Source organism: Scardinius erythrophthalmus (assembly GCF_964197995.2).
Source record: "Scardinius erythrophthalmus genome assembly, chromosome: 11".
Lineage (NCBI taxonomy): Eukaryota > Metazoa > Chordata > Actinopteri > Cypriniformes > Leuciscidae > Scardinius > Scardinius erythrophthalmus.
The window spans coordinates 42027927-42053222 of NC_138231.1; the positions used below are offsets into that span (position 1 = coordinate 42027927).

General features: G+C 35.9%; 1 protein-coding gene across 9 annotated transcripts in view; it reads left to right on the forward strand.

Annotated features, from left to right (window-relative positions):
- Window positions 1–4239: 4239 nt before the first annotated feature.
- The window catches only part of myo6a (myosin VIa), a 57896-nt gene continuing 36839 nt past the window's right edge, over window positions 4240–25296 (forward strand). For 5 of the 9 annotated variants that reach the window (XM_081379363.1, XM_081379367.1, XM_081379360.1 and 2 more), the window contains exons 1-2: window positions 11377–11444; window positions 24763–24886. In XM_081379363.1, coding sequence (XP_081235489.1) covers window positions 11437–11444; window positions 24763–24886 — 132 coding nt within the window. In that variant the 5' untranslated portion in view covers window positions 11377–11436. Of the gene's footprint in view, window positions 4336–11376; window positions 11445–24762; window positions 24887–25296 lie in introns of those variants that run through there. The other 4 variants (XM_081379362.1, XM_081379365.1, XM_081379368.1 and 1 more) reach the window with 1 other exon arrangement.

Here is a 25296-nt window from a genome sequence, read left to right on the forward strand (position 1 = left end):
GGTGGAGCTGGATAAGGTTAAAGGTGGAGCTAAACAGAGCCTAAATGTCATCGATTAATGACTCTAGAGCCGCAAGAAAAATAACCAGTCAAATTTATTTGTACGGCACTTTTCATAATATACATTAAAGCAGCTTTACAGAAACCATCTTCATGTTCATGCTTTATATATTCAGAAAATGTCTTCATATCTTATAGTTGCATTTAGCAGATTAGAACTGGGCGATGATATAGTTAAATTTTGCGATGATGCAACCAATAAAGCAGCTGAAATACAATATAATATAAATCGCCCTACGTGATTCTGTATGTATGCGGATAAAGTTGGACAAACTTATATATCCAATTTTGTATAAAGTTAAATTTTGTCACTGGATACTCACACACCTCTAAAATTAAGTACAGCACCAAATTCAGTGATCAGTTTATGAAAATAGTCATTATTAGTTTTATTATTTCATCATATTGAATGTTTAAATTTAAATCAAGACAATAACACAACACTACACTACACTGACCATCTAGGGGGCGCTATAGAGCCCCCTGGAGATTTTGTCAAGGAAGACATGTTCCTGGATCAACATATTTTGTTGATCCTGGAATAACATTCCTGTCCCAAAATTTAGTCCTTACCCTATCCCTACCCCTAAACCTAACCCTACCCATTACATTTCCCTAAAATCAGAGGGAAATGATGGGTGAATAACACTGATGTTGAAGCACCTCACCCTGGTTCTAAGCGCTTGACTAAGAACATAACTTGAACATAAACCTGAACTGACAAGACTCAACAAAAGCAGGTTACAACCAACAAAACTAGACAAGAGACAATGGGAACATGAGGGCTATATATACATGAAGACTAATGACTAACAAGAAACACCTGTGAAGAATCGGGAACAAGGGAATCGCATGGCATCTGAAAACTACAAAATAAAAAAACAATGAAAACATGAACATGGACCAAAACGTGACACCTGGCATAGTCATGAGCTGCGGCTACACACGCTTTCCTGGGGGCCCTAGGGATGATCTATTGCTGCATTTACGCAATGTTACAATAACCATAATTACCGGATGACAACACGTGATGTTGTACCCACCAAATAGAGTTTCAGCGGCGTTGATTTTTTCCATTCATTTCTTCGTCAAAGTGTTATAAGCCATGAACCTGGCCAACCACCTATGAGGGGAATCATAACATTACATTGACAAAAAAGTATTTGAATATCAGACATGAATACTAGGGGTGTAACGGTTAAAATTACTCATGGTTCGGGTTGTATCGCGGTTGGTCACGGTTTCAGTACAGATTACCAGTACTGAGTCTGCTCTTATTAGAGTTACAAGTGATTTGCTCTTATCTTCCTATCGTGGTTGTATCTCTCTATTAGTGTTACTGGATCTTAGTGCTGCATTTGACACTATTGACCACAACATTCTTTTGAATAGATTCGAAAATGATGTTGGCATTAGTGGAATTGCATTAGCATGGTTTAAATCATACTTATCTGACCGTTATCAGTTTGTAGCAGTAAATGAAGAGATGTCTTATCGATCACAAGTTCAGTATGGCGTACCACAAGGCTCAGTACTAGGACCGCTGCTGTTCACTCTGTACATGCTACCCTTAGGAGATATCATTAGGAAACATGGCATTAGTTTTCACTGTTACGCTGATGATACTCAGCTCTATATTTCTTCATGCCCTGATGAAACTTACCAATTCACAAAATTAACGCAATGTATAGCTGATATAAAAAACTGGATGACTAGTAATTTCCTACTACTTAATTCTGAACATATATTCTATTTATTAGACCAAAAACATCCACACGTTATAACTTAGAATACTGTCTAACACTTGATGTATGTTCTGTCAAGTCTTCGTCGTCGGTTAGGATCCTGGGTGTGCTCTTTGATACCAATCTTTCATTAGAAAGTCACGTTTTTAGTATCTGTAAAACCACATTCTTCCATCTTAAAAATATATTTAAATTAAGTCATATGCTCTCAATGACAAATGCGGAACAGTTAGTTCATGTGTTCATGACCTCAAGGCTAGATTATTGTAATGCTCTACTGGGTGGTTGCCCTGCACGCTTAATAAACAAACTCCAGATGGTCCAAAACGCAGCAGCTCGAGTTCTTACCAGAACCAGGAAGTATGACCATATTATCCCGGTTCTGTCAAAACTGCATTGGCTCCCTATTAAACATCGTATAGATTTTTAAATATTGCTGATTACTTACAAAGCACTAAATGGTTTAGCTCCGCAGTACTTGAGCGAGCTCTTAACGCATTATAGTCCTTCACGTCTATTGCGATCTCAAAATTCCGGCCAGTTGATAATACCTAGAATATCAAAATGCGGTAGATCCTTCTCCTATTTAGCACCAAAACTCTGGAACACTCTTCCTAATATTGTCCGGGAAGCAGACACACTCTGTCAGTTCAAATCTAGACTAAAGACACATCTCTTTGACCTGGCATACATATAGCACATGATAAATTTCTATTATACAAATCATGTAAAATGATTATTATAGCACAGGTACGTCTGTAAGATGTCTGTTAAAGATCTGTTAATCTGGAAAGCTTCTGCTGTGTAAAAACATCTGATAAACATCTTAGAAAAGGCAGTTTTACATACATTCTAAACCTTAAAAATCTTAAAGACCTATTCTAAATGTCTAAATGACATCTAACAGGAAACGTCCTAGAGACGTATTGCAGATGAGCAAACACTCTAAAAAATACATCTTGCAGATGTAAATGCAGACATCAAAAAGACATCTCCGAGATGTACTTTTGCTATCAGCCTACAGGCTGTATAAACTAGGTCAGCCGGAACTGGGAACACTTCCCATAACACCTGATGTACTCCTTACATCATAAGAAGAATGGCATCTACGCGAATATTAGTCTCTCTGTTTATCCCGAGGTTTACCTTACACAGTGATGATAACAGTATCGCTTTCAAAACCTGTTTTCAAAAACTTGCACTTTGAAACCTACTTCAAAGTGTGCGTTCTGAGGCCACCAAAACGCCATTGTGGTGTAAATGACCAGCCAGAACGCATTAAATGTTTTCTGTTTTCAGCTGTATAAGCGGCCCCAAAGTTAAAGATGTTTTCAACAGAAATTAATCAATTAAAAACTTAAATGATTTTCTTCTGCAGCTGCTGTACAGCCAAAACAATCTTTGCATTAATTTCCTATTATCACTGTAAAGCTGCTTTGAAACAATCTGCACTGTAAAAAGTGCTATATAAATAAAGGTGACTTGACTTGACTTGACTCAGTGTCTGTTAGCCTGGTTAAAACCAGACTATTCTCAGTAGTAACGAGCAAATCTGAATTTGCCGGAAGATGTCTGGGTTTTCCCAGGCTAAGTGTCAGTGCTTCTGTAGCAGGAATCAGTTTTTGAGTATAAATTATGTGTGACCAGTACTGTAAAAAGTATTACCTTGAAAAAGTAAAGTAGGCTAAGGGATTACTCTTAATTTTTATTTATTTGAAAATTAAAAGAGCAGTTTCATGTCTGCCTTTGTGTTGTTCAACTGGTCAAGGTTGATATGGGATATTTATATGGAATAGAAAGTAATTAGTAATAAGTAATGCAATACTTTTTTGAGAGAGTAATTAGTACAGTAATCTAATTGCACCGTTGATGACGTAGGCCTAATTAGCTAGCTCTTGGTAATTAATTACTTGTTTAGAGTAACTTACCCACTAATTCTAACACTTTTGACAGTGCATTCTCTGCATAGGGAAAAGCTAAAAATGGTTGGAAAACACATATTTGTGGGAAGATTAAATCACCAGTAATTTGGCTGTCTTGTTTTTTTTTTATTTAAAAGCAACTTAATTTAAACTGCATCAAAATTATTAGGAAGTGAGCGTAAATCACACGATATTCGCATTTTAATCATTAATCAATATTTTACAATAGTGCATTTTCAATTGGAAACCACTAGAGTGCGATGTTTTCCATTCATCTAACAAACAAGGCATTAAAGATCAACAGTCCAGCCATATACAGTATGCATCACTTTCAGCTAATCAGAGACTCGTGTGTGTTTCATAAAGTAATTCACATGAGATGATGAAGCCCGTCCCACACCGAGCAGCGGAGGCAGGCGCGCTCCCATGGACGCGCGTGACGTCACAATGGAGCGTGGACTTCATCCCGGGAGTGGAGGCTGATCAACATCCGGGACACCGGGTCTGAGTTCATGTGAATGCCTACACACACACACACACACGCACACACACACACTACACTGCACTACACACTTCACCGACTGACTGCACGGGCAGCGAGCGACGGAGGTGAGTCTCATCTCTACATCATACTCGCTTTGGCTATATATTAAATTGGATTTGAGTGTGTTTGGTTCAGCTGAACAAAGCGGACTGGGATTATTGTTAGTTTTAGCAAAGACGTCCGGGTAGTATTGCGGAGGAAAACATAGGAGCTCATTCCCAACATAAGTGTATTCTTGTGTGTGTGTGTCCTGTGTGTTCATGCGCGTGCTTTTATGATTCTATGACTGATGATGCATTGATGCATTGATTGCCACATCTCTGAGATCAGCTGATGGTCAAAGATGCTTTATATCATCTCATTGCATCTTTGTAGTCTATGTATGTGTTCATAAGGCCTTTACTTTAGAAATACCTCTGTTTCCTGGTCACTCAAACCTCATTTACCTTGCAAATGTTGGTGCTGTGCTTGTGTAAGGAATTCAAATGTTGAACACAAGGCAAACTTTTACTTCCAGACTATATTGTATTGTGTTGAATTATATTGTTGTTTTCTTAATGGTTATAAAAGCTCGAATATATCCATGGATGTTGAAAAGTAGGTTACCTTAACAGTAAATGACTCCTGCTGTGTCACAAGAAGTTGTAAATGCCCTTTGCTCCTTGGGAACTTTCACATGCACTTGTCCCATATAGGACAGTGTCACACACCTGTCATTGTCTAAGGAATCGATCGTTTGGGAAAAGCTGACAGAAAACAGTGTCGTTATGCTCTGGCTGTCCATTATAATGATAGAAATATGAGAGGGACACACAAACATTGTGTGTGTGTGTGTGTGTGTGTGTGTGTGTGTGTGTGTGTGTGTGTGTGTGTCAAACAGTCTGACCACAACGACACACCTACAGGTGCGGCTGGCGAGAGTCATGACTCACCTCACTTTCATTCTCAAAATATTTCTGTCATTTTCACCATAAATGAGTCTGTAGGCTTGCTGTATACCTGGGAAAGTTTCACAGATATAGCAGGGCTCGACATTAAGCTTTGCAATGTGCTTGTGAAGTAAATCGCTCATTCACTTGTCCGAGTAAAACAGTTGCATGTCCGGAAAAAATAGGATTTTTGTGTTGTAAATATAATTTATTCTAAAGCAAAATATTCATCAGCTTTGACATATTTAAATCTGCATATTTGTGATATTTACCCTGAGAGCTTTTTCTTTTTTCTTTTTTTTCACCTTTGGGTCATTGAATCTTTGACTCAACCATTCGTTCAAAACGCTGACTCATTCAGTAATGAAACCCGGATGAGTGTTGCTGTGAGATGCGTTATGGTTCTGCTGTGATCTTTCTTTGGAACTATTTTCGCTGTTGAAACAGAACAAAAACTGTCAATATTGCTTCTAATATGGAAGTGACTTCATTTTAACTACTTATTCATTAAATAATTTTCAGTGCCACATTTTCAATTGTGATGGCATTGCTTAACTGTATCATATATTGTAAATAAACTCCACATTTCAATTTTTACCGCAGAATGTTAACTGAGTTTCTTTGAGTGCTGCGCTCATTTGTTTCAGTTTCTCCTCGAGAGGCTGCGTGAGCCTCAACAGCGCAACCTTGTTACCATATTATAATATTATCCACTATTGATTGCCACTTTGACTAAATGTAATAAAATCATAATCATTCTCGCATTTTTGGTGATTCCCATAGTTCACAGCAAAATACATGTTTTGGAGTTAGAGTAAAGGGGAAGAAATAATGTGGCTAAAATTTCTGTTATTTCTTACAAAAGCTACTGTAATTTTAATATCAGAACATGTTGAAGTGTTTTAGGAATAGATATAATTATTTATACATTTATAGTTGACACTACATCCTTGACCCACTTGACCATGGGTTACAGCAACCTATGACCTTACCTAGTTCTCTGCACTACTGACTTCTATTATTCAACTTTGACAGCATTCAAATATATCCACACTAGGTAGAGGATAACCATAGCCTATCCTGGTGTCATATTTTCATGACGAGCTTTTGCTCATCTGTACATCAGTGTACACACCTTCACTGATGTCTCAGGATGTTCAGCATGTGTCTTATACTCATTAGGACTCCAATACAACCCACACAAGACTTTTCATTGCATTCATTTTGTCTTATGCTGAACAGTGGATCCGTGCCAATCTTCATTGGCAGTCTACGTAGGCAGCATTTGAAGTCATCATAGACACGCTGTCTTCATAAAGGAAAAGGTAGGCAGCATAATTATTACCCTGCCTTCTAAGATACCTTGTTTTGGCCAAATTGTAAAGGTTACTTTGCACGTGTCCTTTGTGGAGAAGAATGCGTTGTTACATGATCTGTGTAAAAACGAAACTAAGGATTGCAATGTGAAAGAATAAATATAAATATACTACCTTATTTAAATTAAAGTCAGCAGTGAATTAAAGTCTCAATGTAGCTAAATAGTTTAATCTAAAAAAAAATTGTGCTTTGAGTATTTTGCCTTGCAATATGCTAATGAGAAAACTTATGTGAAAAACGATATGCAAAAAAAGTAGAATGTCTGAATTCACAGTTTTTATTAACTCTTTCCCCACCAGCATAAAAAAAAAAAAAAGTTTCCATCCACCGCCAGCATTTTTGATAATTTTCACAAAATTTTCATGGCCCCCAGAATATTTAGTTGTATATCTGAACATGCAATATCATAATCAAAAGCAAGAACAGATCCTCTGCTTTTAAACAGATTTTTTTTAGCTGTTTTAACACTTGAATGTGGATAAGTTTTATTAAAAAAAGCAACATTTTGAGGAAAAAGCTGAGAAAATCTTGTTTTTGTCAAAGACTAGAGCTGCATGATTCTGGACGAATTAAGAATCACGATTTTATTTATTTTTCTATCAGAGATCATGATTCTCCTACAATTCTGAACAGACAACTAAACAAAATAACATGTAATGTAGGAGAGGTTCTGACAAAATGTTAATTGCTGCTGTGCTGTCTATTTAAAATATTTAAGCAATCTTTGTTTAAAAATTATTTAAAAACTTGGTTTGAGTGAATGATTCAATGACTCTCTCATTAAGACTTCATTAATGGAAGAATCAGTGTTTTTGAATGATTCTCTTGAATGAATAAATCAATGACAAATATATTTTAAGTCACTTGTCGCCACCTACTGGTGTAAAGATTTTTCGAAATTAATGTTGTAGCTAATAGACATAGGCTAGTCTGCGATTTCGGACGCAGCTTAGTCTATTTGTGAGTTGTGTCTCTAGTATGTTTTAGTGTGTCATACAGACAGAGTTGGTAACTTATGAGGTTTCATTTCAGTTTCTGTCTACTGCCACATAGGCCATGTTCTAAAACACAGCATTATTAGGTTTTGGATTTAGGTTAAAGGGGTGGTTGATTATGATTTAACTTTTCTAACTTTAGTTAGTGTGTAATGTTGCTGTTTGAGCATAAACAACATCTGCAAAGTTACAACGCTCAAAGTTCAAAGCAAAAGGGAGATATTTTATTTTAAAGAAATTACTTTTTAAGGACGGCTGGTAGAGACTACACGAGCTTCCTCCCGGGTTAGTGACATCACTAACCCTAAAATTTACATAAACCCCGCCCCCCGGAACACGATTTATAGATTATCAAGACAGAATATGCTAATTAATGACTAGAAGATATCTACACATAAGCTACATAAATTCATCAACTAGCCATTCAGAAATGTCCTGTTGTTCTACATGTCACTTCTTCTTGAGTCTCTCCATCATTGTCTGACTCCGTTTTGAACATAAAAGGCTAAAGGTTTTTGAAATGTTCAGTGTGTGTCTGTGTGAGGTAAAAAGGACACAACCTCTTGAAGCTCCGCCCCCTGTGCCGGGAGCAGCAGCTCATTTGCATTTAAAGGAACACACACAAAAACGGTGCGTTTTTGCTCACCCTCAAAAAGTGACAACTTTAACATGCTATATAAAAATATCTGAGGGGTATTTTGAGCTAAAACTTCACATACACACTCTGGGGACATCAGAGACTGATTTTACATCTTGTGAAAAGGGCATTATACCACCCCTTTAACAGATCCACCGTGTGTGAAAAGCTTTGTGTCGTGCTGAACTCGCCAAACTCACTTTTCAACTCATCATCCAACATCAGGTACCAAGTGCTTATGAAATGTAAAATATTTTATCATGAGCTTGAGAGTGTCGCATCACTTGCTAGGATAATTCTTACATGTTCAACTTGTTCATACAGCAAAACATTGGTGTACAGTGAAGACCTAGGCTACTGTATGATTTGCTGGAACAGGTCCACATTAATGACAGCAGTGTTTGTGCAGCTCTTGTCAGGTCTTTTGTGTTTCTGGATGAACAGATATGCTCATGTGTGACCTTTCTATCGGGCAAACAGGTTGTGTCACTTCAGACTGTTGAGGGTTAGATGAACTTCATATTCTTTCATGTTCATGTTGTCTATTTAAGAGCTAAAATCATTAACCACTCTCTGTCAAACATGTAGGCTAGTACACTTATTTTGAGAATTGCTTGTCTGTCATGCGTGTGTCTTACGATGTAGAAACCTCTGCCACTGATTAACTTTTTTACCAGTGCTGTCACACCATGGTCAGGTCTTTTACATTAGCCTGAGAGTTTGACCTGTGATCGCGGTAAAGAGTCAATCTTTAAGCTGGCGTTAAAATCACCAAATACTTCAGCTCAGACTGAACTAATATGGAAACTAAGAGTTGAATAATGTGTGTTGAGTGTGTAATAATGAGCTGCACCTGCTCTGTTGTCATTGAACTGCTGACTGCTCCTACATCAGCCTTCAGTAGTGACACCCTACCGTCCATTTGTGTTCAGTCTAGCCAATTAAATAAATATGATGTTAAAGTCCCCCTGTAGTCAATAATTATATCCCTTAAAACTACTGATCATCAAACTGACACATTTAAAAAAAAATTCTTGTGAAAAAATGTCTTTATGCCTTACAATAGCTTGAATGTAACGCTACACCCTTGCTTTATTTAGTATGCGGTTCTATGAATAATATGCAAATGAGCCCCGCCTCCACTCACTCACGGCAGCTCAGAATAACTGATCCACTCGGTCAACTCTACTAAGGCTGCACAATGGCAAGTGGAAATACTGGTTTAATTCAGCCATATGTGTTTGAACCAGAAACTGGTTCAGAAGAAGAAGTGGAAAAGTGAATTAGACAGACTCGTCTACAAGTCAATGTGTCAGATTGGTAACGCGTTCTATGTATCGCTCTTTACAACGTCGGACACATTACGGTAATAATTAATATGATTAGTCTTTTGCTTGACTATGTTATCAAACATCTAATAATGTGTTGCTAATGTTACACAAACCATGTTCCCGTTCCTCATCTCAGAGTCGGACAGCTCCTTCTAACAACCAGCATCCTTAACGCTTTCAACATCACAGAACGTCAGTGGAGAAAGGCACATTCATCAAAACATCGTAATATAGCATGCACCCGCTATATTGCTAAATCTACCCGATTTTTCATATCAACAAAATAATATACTGGGATAACCTGGCTTCTCTTGTGACTTTGCAGTTAATGATATTCTAAAGCCCGCCGGCACGTTGATCTGATTGGTTACAAGGTAGTTTGTGACGTCAGAAACACCAGCGATTTCAAAGCGTGTTTTTGAGACTGTCTTTGGTTCACTGCAGTTTTAAGGAGAAAACACTCAGCAATGCTGTCGACTTATGAATTTACACATGGTTTGTCTAATGGCTCATTTCCACCGAGCGGTACAGTACAGTACAGTACATTCCAGTACGCATTTTTTTACGTTTTGATTGTCCGAAGTTGTGAATTACACCAAAATACTGAACAGTTCTGTAGCACTTTTTTTTGGGACCCTTCTGTTGGGGCAGTAGCACAGTAGTCCGGTAGCTAGACTCCCTGCAGAACGTTGATTGGTTGACAGAGAATCGTCACTGGCGCGTGCTACAAGGGGAATGACAACACAAGAGGTGGCATTTTTTAATATACAGTTGAAACAATACCGTTGCAACTTGCAACACAATATTTGTTTGTCTCGTGACAAACCTCCACATGCCGAGAAGCAAAACCAAGATCTGCCATATGTCAGACCATTGTTGTTTACTGTGTTGTTTTCTTCTTCGCGTGAGAATGACGTCGGTCACTACTTTCCGCCTTTAACAGTAAGTAAGCGTACTGTTAAGCGAACCATTAAAGCACATTAAAACACCACATGGACATAAACATTAAAAACGTGATTTTCACCTCAGGGGGACTTTAATACAATTACTGAAAAATATGCAAAAGCCATATGTAATATTATAGCATATATAATATAATATATTAGTGCGATTTTTGGAGAAATATATTTTGGGCACAATTAATGTATAGTAGCCTACTATTAAAATAAAAAATATGCAAAAAACAGCTTCTTTACCATTCATAAGTGAAAAATTATATTATTATATTATAACGAGCCATAAAACTCTTCTTCTATTTATAGTTTGTTTATTGGAGAAATATGATTTAGGTACAAAAATGTGTATCACTTAATATTATAAATATGTGTATATATATATTTTATTGTGTGTATATATATATTTATATATTTATTTATTTTTTTTTATTTTTTTTATATATATATAGGCTATTTAATTGAGTATCTATAGAAATTTAATTTAGGCAGTCAGCCAGCATTGTGCAAACTTATTTTTAATGTTGTCAGTTTTAATGTAATAAATTAGTGTAATATTTCAGTTTCAGCAAACACTTTGAAGTGGTTTAATGTTCTCTTTAGATGTCTTTATGCTCGCTCTGACCGGATGAGTACTAAAACATTTGCTGGACTTTTTTATTGCTGTGTTCTTGTGTGGTGAACACGCAGTGCTCTCATGATCTCATGCACCGCTGTGACAGTGAGCCTCAGTCCTCGCACACAGCCAGAGTTGTGTTGAGGAAGAGTGGGCCTGGACTCGAATAACTCAACTTTCTGCTGCTGAAATGTCAGTTCATAGCAGCGATTACTTCCCTTGTTTCCTCTCTCTTTGCTTGAGGCCTTTTGATGCCTTTTGGTGCGGTGTAGCATTATCTTAATCTGTGTCAGTTCTACCACCAGATCATCACGGTCATGCTGGAGTCATGAAACTGTGAGTTATTATAGTGATATTAGATGTATGTCTTGTCTCAGAGTGATGTCATAGCATAGATTGAATGACTTGCTTTGTATTTAATGTGTATGGTGACATTTTTTAGTAACGTTTATTTTTTACAAACAATGTTAAATTAACTTTAAATTACATAGCTTATATATAAAGCTTTAAATAATGTACATTTCACTTGTATTTAGTTAAATTCATAATTTATACAGATTTACTAGTTTTTTGTGTAAGCAGAACATTATTTTTATTGTATACTTTAATACATTTGAACTGTGAAGTAATACACAGTAAATCTGCATTGTGAAGCCCTTTACAGGAACCACACTAGCATCCAGGGGCAATCATGTATCTAATCAGTTTGGTTTACAGTGTCTGCTCAATGAATAAATCTTAAATTTACAGTTATAGGTGTGCGTGTATCTTTACAGTACAAACCCAAAGCAATATCACAGTGCTATATACATGTTTATGTGACGGTATAAAATTGTCATGTTGCTATAATTGCTGAAGCTTTAATCATGGTATGCGGTATTATCATGATATTGAAATAAGTGACAAAAAACTGTTGTCATTCTATAACAGGTTTAATAACTTCTTTCTTATAACAAAAAGAACAACATTTAAATACAATAAAACAATACACAAAGATGTATAAAGTATGTAAGGTTGAACAGATGAAAGTGCAAAAGAATAATAAAGAACAATAGGTATTACTTTACAATAAGGTCTCATTAGTTAAGGTCTTTAATGCTTTAACATTAACAATGAGCAATGGCTTTTGATACAGAAGTTATTATTCTTAATAATGCAGCCTATTATTAAATGTTGAAACTAACATTAAGATTAATAAATTTTTATTGTTAGATATAAATTAACTAATGTAGCCTTTAGTAAAGTGTTACGAACAATAAAACATTTTCAAGTGGGCATGTTGTAGTCCAGATTAAAATATTAAAATGTTTAATTTTGAAAATAAATAGCCTATTAAGTCTTTAAGATTCAACTTTGTTTGTTTCATTATTGGATGAATCTGCTTTTTTTAAATGAAACTCTTGAATGAATGATTCAGTGACATTCAAACACACATGTGAATGCTCCGCTGTACTTGTCGTACTTGTCGAAGGTTTAATAATCTCAGCCGAATTGTAGTCGTTTAGGAAAAATATTGTGTCTGTGTTTGAATGGAGATCGCCATCTTTTAACGATTAACCGCTGCTCTAATGCACAACATATACACAATTTACAATTATGCAGTGTTCAGCCACTCAATCACACATTATAGTTTTTAATACCTTATAGAGGACAAAAAATAGCCTAATGTTAGAAATAAAGTGGATGCGTGTAACTTTGATGGGAAATTTACATTTAATCCTTGTTGCAAAATTAGCCTGTATATTTTTGCGTGATTGGCTGAAACATGTTTGTTATCTTGATGCATCCATTTAAAACATAGTGCGGATACATTCATTTCATCTTGAAATATGACTTTTGAATAATAATGTGTTTGTTTAAGAGCAACTCATTGCTGTCACCATCACTGAAACATGCTCATCCCTAGGTTTGAGTTTTCCCGTCTGTATGATAAAGAAAAAAACCCTTATTTAAAGCATCCTAAAAAAGGCTTAAATGCTCCTCATTGTCTGCGTAATACGTGGAAATGGACATATGTAAATCTTGGATTTTGCTTGATAACCAAATGGCTCTTTTACATGCAGTTTACAAAGCCTGTATAGTAATAACTTCTGGGGGAAGCTTTACAGGAAATGTTTAAATATGATATCCACAGAGAAGAAAATTTGTATGCTGTTCCATTATTTTCCATTACTGTATTACTTTTGTTTATTATATTCCAGGAATCATTTCTTTATAAATAATTTACTCGTCCCTTGGCAATCTCATACAGTTGTGGTCAGAATTATTGGCGTCTCTGCCCTGGTAAATATGATCAAAGATGGCTGTAAACATTAATCTGCTTTGTTTATCCTTTTGATCTTTCATTCAAAAAATTTGCAAACATCTAACCTTTTATTGAAGTAACAATTAAAAAAAGTGGGGGGAAATCACATTATGAAATAAAAGCTTTTCTCCAAAATACGTTGGCCATAATTATTGGCACCCATTTATTAAAGCTCCAGTATGCGACTTTGGTATTTGACCACAAGAGGGCGCAGTTTCAAACAATAACAAAGGCGAAGCTTGATGACGCTATGAAGGAGGTGACGATGGGAGATGTCGTTTTTAATGCGTTTTCACCATCTAGCGATGTATCTACATGGAATTAATGAATCATGATCACGGATGAGGTAATTTATTCGTTTTTGTATTACCTGTATGTCTGATCGTATTATTTTATTTCATCATAATTAATCAATTGCAAGGAACGTGAAATGTTATGCTATATTATCCCGTTACAACATACAGCTATTTGTCAAATGATTTGTTTGGTTAATGTTGTGCAGTTTTACGTTTTTATGGTTAATGCCGTGTTGTTTAACGTGTTCAAACCAATATCTAAAAGTAAATTTGAATGAACATTTGCAAGTAATGACTAAATATATTTTTTTAACATCATATCCGATTGTATTTAATTGTACTGCCATAAGCTCGGTCACCACACGTGGTAAAAAGCCTTACCAAAGTACAAAGAGCAATATAACTTTGTTTATAAGTGCTATTATTGACAGTTGCATGTCTTACCTGTCTATCAATACACTCGCGAGAGCAGAGTCTCGGTCAAGTCCAAGATTGTCGCGCAGCTCTCTCCATCTCGAAAACGCCTGCCGATATTTATCTGGGTTTTATTCCTCCGTTTGTTACACGGTGTATCCGAATATGGACGCTTTCGTTTTGTTGGCACTTCAATACTCGCCAAAGAGTTCGTGATCCATAACAGCTTTAACCATACAGTCTATGGCTATAACGCTTTACCCACCACTTCCGCATTTGACCATGTGATATTCCGGTGTGGTGGGTCATATTTTTTATTTTATTCTTTTTTTATTCTTTGTCAGACGTCTTTATTGTTTATTGTGATAAGAAAAAAAAACTCAATAAAGTTGTTGTAAAAAAAAAAATAAATAAAAAAAAAAATCCGGTGTGGTGGAATATCCTATCACATGGTCCACACCGGAAAAAAGGGATATTGCGTCACTGAGGCGCGACATTTCTTTTCCGGGACGGCCAGTTATTTAAAATCGGAATTTCTCTGAAATAAAAAATCTTTGGAGACTTTTGAGATATTTTTAAGTACACAACTGGAGGAAATATATCACACTGTGCAAGTTATTTTTGGAAATTTTATTACAAAATTCCTACATATTGGAGCTTTAAATACTTTTTGCGACCTCCTTCTGCCAAGATAACAGCTCTGAGTCTTCTCCTGTAATGCCTGATGAGTTTGGAGAAGACATGAGACCATTCCTCCATACAGAATCTCTCCAGATCCTTCAGATTCCCAGATCCATGTTGGCGCTGTGGGACATGGGGTACTTTTTATTTATGGAACTTCTTTATTATTTCCCTGATGGTGGAAATTATAATTTTCAATTATTTAGCTATTTTCTTTAAGCCACTTTTCTCTTTTGCTGAACTATATTGTTTGGTTTTACTCATTGTGTTGGATGATTAAGGCAATTTGGCCTTTGAGTTTCCTCATATTTAAACTCCTGTGAAACAAGAAGTCATAGCTAGAAAAATTCATGTACATGGTGTGCTGAAAAATGTAAATATTAATGGGAATATACTTCAGAGAGATATTTAACTAAAAATTAGGGCTGTCAAAAGATTAATCGCGATTAATCGCATCCAAAATGCAACATGCTTGTATATATTTAAGAAAAATGTGTCATTTTTATATAAAAAATTATATTTATATAATATAAATTATATATAAATATATACAGTATATGTATGCAAATATTTCTTAAAGATATACATGCATGTGTGTGTATATATACAAAATTAATTATACACAGTACACACACATATATTATTTAAACACAAACTTTTATTTTGGATGCGATTAATCGCGATTAATCTTTTGACAGCCCTACTAAAAATTCTAGGGGTGTTTTGGAGATTTCATAATGTGATTTATGGCACTTGTTTACATAGACCAACATATTTAAAATATTCCCAAAAATATACCGCAAGACCGTGGTGTGTGAATGGCCTCTAAATAATTAAAATGTCATTAGTGCAACAAGAAGATCACTGACTCATTCAAACAGTCTGAGAAACTGAGACGTGTGGCTGCGTTACAGAAAGACCAAAACACTTTCTCTAGTCCTGTTTCTCATTCATCCAAGATCATGTTTCACTTCTCATCCTGAATCAATACCTCCCGGATCCATTCTAATAGACTTACACAACTAAACTGCTTGCAGGACAGCTTCCTGTAGTTCCCTAATTCTGCTGCCAGCCCAGCCCAAACTAAGGCCTGTTCACACCAAGAGTGATAACCATATAACTGCATTAGCTTAACAGAAAATGTCCTTACTATATACGGTAATCAACTGTGATAGATCTAACGGTACATTTTACTGTAAAATACCGTTAAATTTACAGTTTTTGGAAGTGAAAAAGAACAAGTCATTGTATAATTTACACTGAAAAAAAAACGTAAATTGACATTCCCACAATTCCATGCGTGACACTTCACATTTGATGTATTTTTGTTGAAATAGCTATGTTTCTTCATAGTTTTCTTAGTTTTTTCTAATCAGTTATGACATTAGGGTTTTGTGTTATATTTAATGTCGTTAAATTAATGTTTATTGCATTTTTTAAATTTCATGTGTGTTACCATGATGGTGTTTAGTGTTTGTGTGAATGACACTGTGTAGCTTCTATATATTAGCATTAATCTTGTGAAAGAGCTGCTTGTTATGAGCTTTAATTCATCATGCGACTCTCATTATTGCTGTGATTGGTGGTTTTCAGTGTATTACTATGGTACAAAACAGATATTAATACTTCAATTGGTCAGTAAATTAACATTATGTCAGATAATTAAGTAAAGTCTGTAAAATCTAAAATGATGCTACCGTATTTTTACGGTAAATTTCTGGCAATCACAGCTGCCGTTTTTTTTACCATAAATTTTACGGATTTTTTTTTTACAGTGTGTTCATTATAAGCGTGTTGCAGTTTTGCCGTCTGCCGCTTTAAATGCTTGAGCCCGTTTAAAGTAGGATGGATTCTGATTGGCTGTTGACAAATATCTTTATCGTCCTTGGTGTGAATGTGCCTTTAGTCTTCACATTCATTGGAAAGGCAGTTGCTCAGTTGCACAAGAACCCTGGAATTACATGACTTGAACGGGACCTTCTTTGCTCTTGGGCGCAAAATAACAAATTGTTGTTGTTGTTGCTTTGTTATTTTAAGATTGAGACCCTCACAGACCCTCCCCCCGATGAAATCAGGACAGAAGTGGTTGAAAGTGGACAAAAGAGATGGATTAAAACACCAGGTGTAAACGAGAATGTCGTCTACTTGTGATCCGATTGACCAAAAAAAAAACGCATCTTAATTCCAGGTGTGAACGGGCTGACTAAGGTCTATAATGGGATAGTTAACATCTGCCAGCCTGTGTCACCTAGCCGAACCTTGAAACCTTTGTTCAAATACAGGATTGCTTCTACACGCATATGGTCATATAGACATGGTGTAGGGATCCCATCCAACAATGTTATTATCACTGTACAGCATGATATATATTGCATTTGGTTTGCTTTTTTTCTAAGTGGAGAAATGTAAGTCTATTTGCTGTTTGCTGCACATCAACATTTTATGTTAAATTGTTTTTATTCGTATAAAGGGAAGATGGTTGAATTTAGAATGCTGAATACTGGGGTAATTAAACTATTTTAAGACTTACAACCACACAAATAAAGTTATTAATGCTGAAAATCTATTTTCATTGACTGTAATGCTGTAAACATGGCATATACAGTAGCTGTATGTTTAGTAATTTCTGAGAGAGCAAAATAGCAAATGATTTTTTGGCAATAGTTTCTATTTCAGCTATTCAGTGTCCCTGTGCACAAAGCAAGGTCTGTATTGCAATGGTTTACTGAGTCTATTGTGGAAAACTTGACTGGCCTGCACAAACCCCAGACTTGAACTCACTGAACAGCTTTGAGATGAATTGGATTGCAAAGCTGATGCTCCTGTGTCTGAATGGGAGCAAAGCTCTGCATCCATGTTCAAACATCCTAAAGAAAGGCCTTCCCAGACAAACAGAAGCGGTTATAGCAGCGAAGGAAGGGATTACTGCATGTTGTCCTGCACACAGTCGTCTATAATTCCATTGTGTTCACTGGATTTACTGGAATAGCCAAACTGAGCGGCCGCTTCAAGAAATTGATTGATTGAACCAGTTCAACCAATCGTACTGAACCGCAGTTCATGACTCAAATCAGCACAGTTACTCAAGTCTCTTTCAGACGTGCCTGACAGTCACTCCAACTCCAATTGAGCCAATATCCAGGAGTATATGATCCTGTATTTGCCAACTCATTCAGCGCTCCAGTTAGTCCAACAGTCCACTGAACTGAGAACAGTCTTTCCGACATCCGACATGCTGAGATGAACTGTGTGCCGAGGGTTTCATAAAGGGGCAAAATGGATGTTTCTGAAAATCATAAAGTATGATAAATCACACCTGTAGTAAATCTAACAATAGTTCTGGAGTCAACAGTAGTACTGATAGCAGTTCTCTCTCCCGTCAACAGTCGGTTAATGGATACAGCAGATCTCGAGTCACCAGTACACTGAACTGAGGAAACCGTTCGGACTCTGACTGACGTGTCCTCGACGAACCGATGAGCTGCTGATACAGCTGATTGATTTTTATGGTTTTTCATGGTTCATGTAAAAGGATGAGTTAAGATTAGTTTATCACCTTTATAGACATGTAGAACATCCGCGTTTAACATCATTATCGGGTGTTTTAATAACATAATTGCATACGTGATGTCATTGTGTGATTAAGTAAACAAACTGTTTTTTTTTTTTAAACTGGTTCATTGAAGTGAACTGTCCAAAATAACCATTTTTCAGAAAAGAATTTGACTTCCCATCAAAACCAGTCTATCATCATTCTTCACCTATGGTGTATATTACTGCCGGTCAAAAGTTTGAAATAATTATGATTTTTTTTATGTTTTTGAAAGAAGGCTCAAGACTGCATTTATTTTGATACGGTAAAAACAGTAATATTGTGAAATGTTATTGCAGCATCATCATTACAGTCTTCAGTTTCACGTGATCCTTCAGAAATCATTGTAAAATGCTGATTTGCTTCTCAAGAGATATTTCTAAGCCATGTTTTTGCTGCTTAAAGCTGCAGTTCGTAACTTGTTTTGGTTAAAAATGTATTGCAAGTACATAATCAAGTATATAACCAACCTGTGTTCAAAACTATCTCCTTACCGTAGCTCGATTCACAGCGGTAATCTTGAAATAATGTGTTCTGATATGAGTGGTACTGGTAGGTTTCCGTGGGAAATATCTTGTCATTTCATCACGTCTGTAACATAAAGGAGTCCCGGCTAGTAGGCTATATCGCATGTGAGGATGCCATTGCTGCAGATGGAAGATCATTTATAGCCTTTTCTCACAGCAGCTGGAGTAATTACATTTATCATTTTGATGGTGGATTGTAATCCAGAAAGGTCCAAACGATTAGAGATTAGACTGTACATAAATGTAGTTAATTCATGTTACTTAAAGCTACACTGTGTGATATTTTCCCCCATCTAGCGGTGAAATTGTATATGACTACCCAGTGAATATTAGTTTCTGTTTCTTTCAATTCCGATGTTTTAACTCCTACGGTGGCCGTATTATTCCAAGATTAACATGGCTTCCAGTTCGACTTCGTCCATGAGTGTTCCTTCAAGTGATGAGGTTACTTTAGAAAACTATTACAAAGTGCATTTAGTTATTTAGTCAGTTTACATGTAGGTTATGACCTCTATGTAAAATGAATAATAGTTTTATGTTTTCGTTATTTTGGTACCATTTCATTGCTAATATCAGCTATCCCAAACGAATGCAAGCTAATGTCAGTAAAGTATCAGTGCTATCGTTATTCTGTATATTGAAGGAGATTAATAGTGTAAACATCTTCAGCAATCTTTCAAATCGGCCGGCAGTCGCGAGTAATCTCCCCTCGCATTCGTCACGGTGTCACTGAGTGTAAAAATGCGAAAGGCAAAGCTTGAATTTCCAGGTATGTCCCTCTTTGGCTAATGTATTTTCAAGATGGAGGCGCAACATGGCTGCCGCCATTCGAGCGACTCGCCCGTATGTATTCGAAATGGCAGATTCTACGCTCACGAGAATACTTGATTAGTTGGTGGAAGTAATTACACATGAATGAGCACATATACTTTTGATAGAACAAAGTGTTTTTTGCTAAGAATCAACTTAAAAAGTTACATAGTGTAGCTTTAAATGTATAATAATTATTCTGCAGCAAGAACATCCTAAACACATTAGTTCACATTTGTCTAGTAAGCTGATTCTTCATATCAAAATCAATGACATGATGCTCAATTTTGTTTGTTTTGTGAATAAATCTATTAGTCAAAAATATTTTTAAAATGCAATATACTCTGTACGTGTGTGTGTGTGTGTGTGTGTGTGTGTGTGTGTGTGACATGAATACCTCTTTTTCTAATTTCTGGTTAAAAATGTATTTTAATATTTTTGGGGAGGGACATAATGTCAGGGTAATACAACAGTTCTCATATCTTAATAAAGAAAAAAGCCTCATTAATATAATAATAATAATAATAATAATAAAAACATAAAAATAAGTTTTGTACAAGTATTGAACATATTTTTTTTTTTTTTTAACCAAAACAACAACTGCATTGCTTAATATTTAAAAAAAACTTCTCAAATGAGATCAAATTCAAAATTCAAAGTTGTATGATCCAACCTTCAAGCAGAAAATGACTCATGGTCAATAGTTGTCTTAAAATATTGAATAATTTGACCTTTTTCTAACAAGGCGAAGTGAGTTCAGGTTTTATGTGTACACATATTTAAAGGGACACTATGTAACACTTAAAATGATCAAAATCTAAATAATGAGTCAATGCATTATCAAACCTTCTTCTAAAACGTGTTTTTGTCTTGCCCTGATTCACTATAGTAAGCCTACTAATTGTTTATATTTTACTTTGACGCGTGTCTGGTGTGAGAGGTCAAAGGTTAGTTGACACAACGAGCGAGAAATGTTGACATGGAGCCGCTAAATCTCCAACCTCCAGAAAATCATCCGTTTGGAGAGAACTGTATCAGTATCGAAAAATCTATATTTCTGACACTACATTGCACTTAAGTTTATTATTTCAGATGCCTTTTTGAAAGATTACAACTGAAAAATGTATATTATATAAAATTCAACCCACCAAAGTGGCAAGTAGGAGTGACTGCATTACACGCCACACCTGTGTAAATATCAAGTAAAAAGGTTTTTCCAAACCAAACATGAATACATAATCGTGTTAAACTAGATTTTGTCTTATCTTTATTATGGACTCTCTTATGTCATTGACCCATAAATGGAAATGATTATACAGCAACACGAGACCAGGAAGAAATAATGCGTTCAGTTTGCCTAGATCCAGTGATACTCAATAAATTTTACAACCTGGACAATAAGTTACTTTGTGAACTTTGGCCTTTTTTTTGGTCTTTTTCTGGGCTTGAGCTTGAGGAAAAGAGGACATCAGTGTTTCAAACACTAATCAAGTGTCGCATCTAAAGGCGTCACTCAGAGCATGTGTAGCGGTGGCTTCACAGTAATACACAGAAGAGAGGTTTTTTCATTCAAATAAAGGAAGGCGATGAGTGTGGTGATTAAATGTGATGCGGGGAAGTCCACAGATCCGGTTGGCGTTTGGCTTTTTAGTGATCTTGCTCTGGCTTGTCAATCCTGGACCCAGAGGCTGTTTCACTGCCAAACTGGTTTTGAGAGACGTTATGTGGGACTTGCACAATAAGGCTCTGGTGTCAGCAGTGCTCCATCTTTGGATGTGGGCTGATACTCTGCGACTTACCCGTCCAGAACGCTTGCCTGAAGAAGCCCTTTCTTTACTTTTAACTGTGAAAAGTATGGGTCGTTCTTGTCATGTCAGGAAGGACACACCTAACCCATATATATATATATATATATATATATATATATATATATATATATATATATATATATATATATATATATATATATATATATATATCTGACCCAAGTGTGCCACATTGACATTGCTTAAATGCAATAACCGCAATGATGTCCTTTACTTCTCGAGGTGTAGTAAGCAGGACTGCTGAATTTCACAAGCAAGTGTACAGACTTCAGACCGTAAAACACATCCTGAGTAGTAGATCAGTTAGCTTTAACTGACTGAAGGTGGAAAATCTTATACATTACCCTTAAAGGGTTAGTTCACCCAAAAATGAAAATTCTGTCAGTAATTACTCACCCTCATGTTGTTCCAACCCCGTAAGACTTTCATTCATCTATTAAGATATTTTTGATGAAATCTGAGAGCTGGATCACTCCTCCACAGGCTTATGGACACCTTAGGTTGCTGGCCCAGAAAATGTATTAAAGACATCGTTAATATAGTCCAAGTGACTCCAGTGGCTCAATCTTAAGTTTATAAAGCGACGAGAATACTTTTTGTGCGCAAAAACAAACAAAAATAACGACTTTATTCCACTTTTCATTTCCTTCTCTCTGGGCCTCGAGTCTTTTCATGTAGTGTTTAAGCGTAGCGCGTCTGTGCACGTCACCACGTATCACACATGACCAGAGTCACCCAATAGTGAGCCTACGTGGTGACGTGAAACACAGACGCGCTACGCTATTACACTACGTAAAAAAACCTCGAGGCCCAGAGAGAAGGAAATGAATAGTGGAATAAAGTCGTTATTTTTGTTTGTTTTTGCGCACAAAAAGTATTCTCGTCGCTTTATAAACTTAAGATTGAGCCCCTGGAGTCACTTGGACTATATTAACAATGTCTTTAATACATTTTCTGGGCCAGCAAGTTAAGGTGTCCATAAGCCTATGGAGGAGTGATCCAGCTCTCAGATTTCATCAAAAATATCTTAATTTGTGTTCCGAAGATGAACGAAGGTCTTACGGGGTTGGAACAGCATGAGGGTGAGTAATTGCTGACAGAATTTTCATTTTTGGGTGAACTAACCCTTAAAAACAAACGTTGGTTTTATTTTTTCAGTTTGTTGACTTTTTTTACAGACTCAGACTCATATAGGCCACTGGAGGGCGGAAAATGCCTCGCACACATGAAGCTTGCCGCACGCGCAAAAGTAGCCTAATGATTAAAGAAGTGTTTTTGCTAGCATTAAAATGTGTCTAGTACTAGAGTCCTGCTTGCTATAAAGCCAGATATTTAAAACAACCTCCATTACTTTCCAGTTATACTCGGTACAAGGAATGATCTACTGGGAAAAAATAGAGGAGCATTATGAACAAACTTACTAGATAACAACAGTTCCTATATCAGAAATCTGGCAAATAAAACAGCCTTAAATGCACTGTCGCCTAACGAAGAGTTGAGAGCCGCGACAGTTCGAAACTACTGGCAGGACGGACTTGCACTGACAGAAGAAGATAACTTTTATTTGACAAGTAATCATCTAGTTACACAATATGCATCATAAGTGTATAAAATACTAATACTGTAATCCAAAAAATGCAAACGCATTTAGAAGCCAAGACCAGAGCACTTAATTCCCTAAAAAGGGTTAAAATTTAAACTTCTTTTTTGTTTTTTAGTTCAAATAAATCAAATTCAGATTTGAAATCAAACTTTCTATGCCATTTATCTTTGGCATAGACAGAAACACAGTGTACCTCACCCCCACTGTGAAGTATGGTGGTGGATCTCTAATGTTGTGGGGCTCTTTTTTTTTTTTTTTTTTTTTTTTTTCTCAAAGACCCTAGACAACTTATGATACACAGTATCATAAACTCCATCAAATACCAGCAGGTATTAAATCAACACCTGACTGACTCTGTCCGGAAGCTTAAACTGGGCCGTGGCTGAATCTTCCAGCATGACAATGAAAGCACATCTTGCATTTAGCATGACCATATTCTACATCCCATAATCCTACCCAATGCCTAAACGTAACAGCTACCTTACTAACTATTAACAAGCAGTAATTAGGAGTTTATTGGGGTAAAAGTAGATAATAGTTGGTTAATAGTGAGAATAATGAGACGGTGTTTTTAAAATATGTTGTATTGAGACGTTTGTAGACTTGCACCACAGTCACTCCATTGTTCTCCTCGCTGTACTTTGGCTTGATGTCATGCAGAAAGATTTGTGTTCATTCTGAAATCTGAGTTAAGAGATCTGGATAAAGCACCTCTCTGTGTTTTGCTCCATTTATCTTTCCCTCAGTAGTCATTAGTCTTTCTAATTAAACCCATCCCAATATGACCAGCAGTTGCACAATAGACATTGTTTTCTGAATCTAAATCAGAGTTTTTAAATACAAATTATAAATTTCATTTATCCTATGCAACTAAATAAATCGCTTATAAATGTCTTAAACGCCCCTTTTGAGATTGTTGAATAGAAATTGTGAATAATTTAACCACATAATTTTCACATTTCAATTTGTGAGTGCAGATATATAGTTTTCTTAAACGGTTTATTATTGAAAACTTGAATCAGACAATAGAAAAATCAAATCAAATATACAAACACATCTCCAGCAATGTTTTAATCATCTTTATAGTATGATTTTAAAAAAAGAATATATATATATATATATATATATATATGCAACTAAATAAATATATAATATATATATATATATATATATATATATATATATATATATATATATATATATATATATATATATATATATATATATATATATATATATATATAATCCTATTGTTTCCTATATGTATTTGCATGGTCAGTGTCATTGTGGGTTTTGGTTCTTTTGCTGTTGTCAGCTGTAAGGACCTTTTCAAATAACTGAAATCATTTGGCGAAGTGATATGGACCTGTAATGCGGTCAAGACCTTCCTGGAACTACTTTAGCCGTGCATTTACCTGAAAATAACTGCACACCTTAGAACGTTTGTCAACCAATTAGATTCAAGCATTCAACAGCCCCATAGTATACAATGTTTTAATTACTTTTAATGAAAGAAATTTTATTTTTTTGCCAGAGGCAAACTAACGTTTTCTCTGTTCTTCAATTGGCATTTGATAGTTCTCCTGTTTTTCTCCCTCAGCGGTGAAATGGACGATGGAAAGCCGGTGTGGGCGCCCCACCCTACAGATGGGTTCCAGCTGGGAAGAATCATCGACATCAGTGCCGATAGTCTGACCATCGAACCTCTCAACCAGAGAGGGAAGGTGAGGAGGAGCTTCTGCAGAAATACACAACGCCACGTTTAAAGCTGAAACATGCTGCGTGCAAGTACATGAACACAAATGCTTCCAGTTACACAAGCTCTTTTTATACATTTTTGCATTTATTATGTGTCAGAAAATGTAATTCATTATCCAATGGAAGTACATGCTGTAGTCCCAAGGGCTCTACATTAATAGTCTTTTATGCTCAGTTTTCGTTTAAATATCAATGTCATGGCAGATCAACTATTTGAATCTCGCTGAGCAAGTTAAACTGTCATCATTATAGTGTGTATAATAACACATCTGGTTTAATGGGATAGTTCACCTAAATGTGAGAGAATTCTGAAATAATTTACTCACCCTCATGTCATTGCAAACGTATGGCTTTCTTTCTCAAAAGAAGGAATTTT